At 63.1% G+C, this 1,721-nt stretch overlaps 1 protein-coding gene across 1 annotated transcript in view; it reads left to right on the forward strand.

The window, feature by feature from the left end:
• Nucleotides 1-451: 451 nt before the first annotated feature.
• The window catches only part of Col20a1 (collagen, type XX, alpha 1), a 32,637-nt gene continuing 31,367 nt past the window's right edge, over nucleotides 452-1,721 (forward strand). The window contains exons 1-2 of the mRNA XM_013030355.1: nucleotides 452-596; nucleotides 1,248-1,412. Of these exons, the coding sequence (XP_012885809.1) occupies nucleotides 452-596; nucleotides 1,248-1,412 (310 nt within the window). The remainder of the gene's footprint in view (nucleotides 597-1,247; nucleotides 1,413-1,721) is intronic.

Here is a 1,721-nt window from a genome sequence, read left to right on the forward strand (position 1 = left end):
CCGGCCGCGTGCCCCGGGCCTGCGGCCCTGCGGTTGGCCGCTGAGGTTCGCGTGTGGAGCTGGCCAGCGGGCGTCTCCGCGGTGCTGGTGTTTCTCGCCCCCTTCGCGGTGGGAAGACTGGCCGGGTGCGGCTGGGGCGCCCGCGCCCCTTTGCTTAGTGGCACCCTGAGGACTGTGCGTGCGCGTGCGCGTGCGTGCGTGCGCGTGCGTGCCCGCTCCCGTGCACACACACACTGCAGTGGCTGCTCTGCACCTGGCGCTGCCCCCGCCCAGAGCACCCCACCGTGGAGGCTGCCTCCATCCTCACGGTCGTGCGGCAGGACTCGTGTCCTACTTCGTTCTCTGCTTCTGGAACGGTGAGAACAGCTCACTTGGCTCATGGTTCCAGAAGCTGGGCATGTAACAGGGGCCTGCAGGGTGTGCAGTGCAGAGAGAAAACAGGGCAACCGCCATGACGGCACCCCAGTCGGCCTCCCCGGGCTTGCTCACCTCCCAACAGTGTGTGGACTTCCTAGGAGATGTGAAAGGGATGCTGCCTACAAATTGTGATGGTGCCCACACATCAAAGAAGGATTTGAGCAGCGCCAGCTTGCCGAGTAAATAAATACCAGGGTCAGCTGAGCGCATCACCTTGGGGAAACCGTGCCTTGGGGTGGCCGGGGCTGCGTCGGGCGTGGGAAGAGTAGCTCTGCTGCCTGCGGTCTGACTGTGGACTCAGAGCGAGGACAGCGATGCCGCAGCCACTGCAGGCAGCTGCACTTTGGCTGGCGGGGAGCACCTTCTCTGGGCACAGTCACAACCGCAGTTGAGTCTCACACACACTTGGAGAGGACGTTCATCGCAGGGTGGGAGGGGGGTCAGTCACATGGCCAATGCCCAAAAAAGCCAACTGTGGCTGCAGTGGGGCCACCTGCAATCCCTGCACTCAGAAGGTGGAGCAGGATGGTGAGCTCCAGGCCAGCCTGGGCTACAAGACCCTGTCTCAAACCCAGACCAGAGAAAGCCAAGTTAGCCGTCAGTACCAGCAAGGTGCCCTCCTACCTGGTCTACCCCGTGTGCTCAGGAGCACAAGTGTCAGCCCCAGGGGTGGGTCAGCACAGGCTGCTTTCCTCCAAGGGTCCAGTGTGACTCCCCTCCTGCTGCTTGAGGCCGAGGCTCCGGTGTGCCTCTGCCGTGCTGCCAGGCCACTCCTGGCTCTGACTTCTGGAGCAGCACAGGGCCCTCTTTGGAGTGGTTTGTGTCTGTAGTGGGCCCCGAGCGGGCCGTGTGGGTGCGGGGAGAGGCGGGGTCCCTGGAGGGCTCTGCGGGCAGTGCAGCCCTTTTCCTTCCTGCAAGTTCCCGGGAGAGCCAGTCATCCCCCTCGCCTCCCCCCGGGGGCGGCCTCCAGGGAGACCTGCAGGGCATCCTGCCCTGTGTGCACATGCCCCCACACACATGACAACACAGCACCTGGATGCAGGCACACACGGTCACACGAGGCACAGACACAGCCAGAAGACGTACGAGCACACACCCCATGTGCACACGATGCTCCCACACACAGATGTGAGAATCAGCGTGTATGTACACACACACGGACACCATTTATCACCCACATATGCATTCTCAAGGCACGGAGGTACGCAAGCACGCACCACAGGCGTGTGTGCACACACATGCACACCAGTGCTCACAGGACCACAGTCAAGTGAGCAGACACAGCACACGCGTATGCACGCACC

This window comes from Dipodomys ordii, unplaced genomic scaffold (genome assembly GCF_000151885.1).
Source record: "Dipodomys ordii isolate 6190 unplaced genomic scaffold, Dord_2.0 Scaffold129, whole genome shotgun sequence".
Classification (NCBI taxonomy): domain Eukaryota; kingdom Metazoa; phylum Chordata; class Mammalia; order Rodentia; family Heteromyidae; genus Dipodomys; species Dipodomys ordii.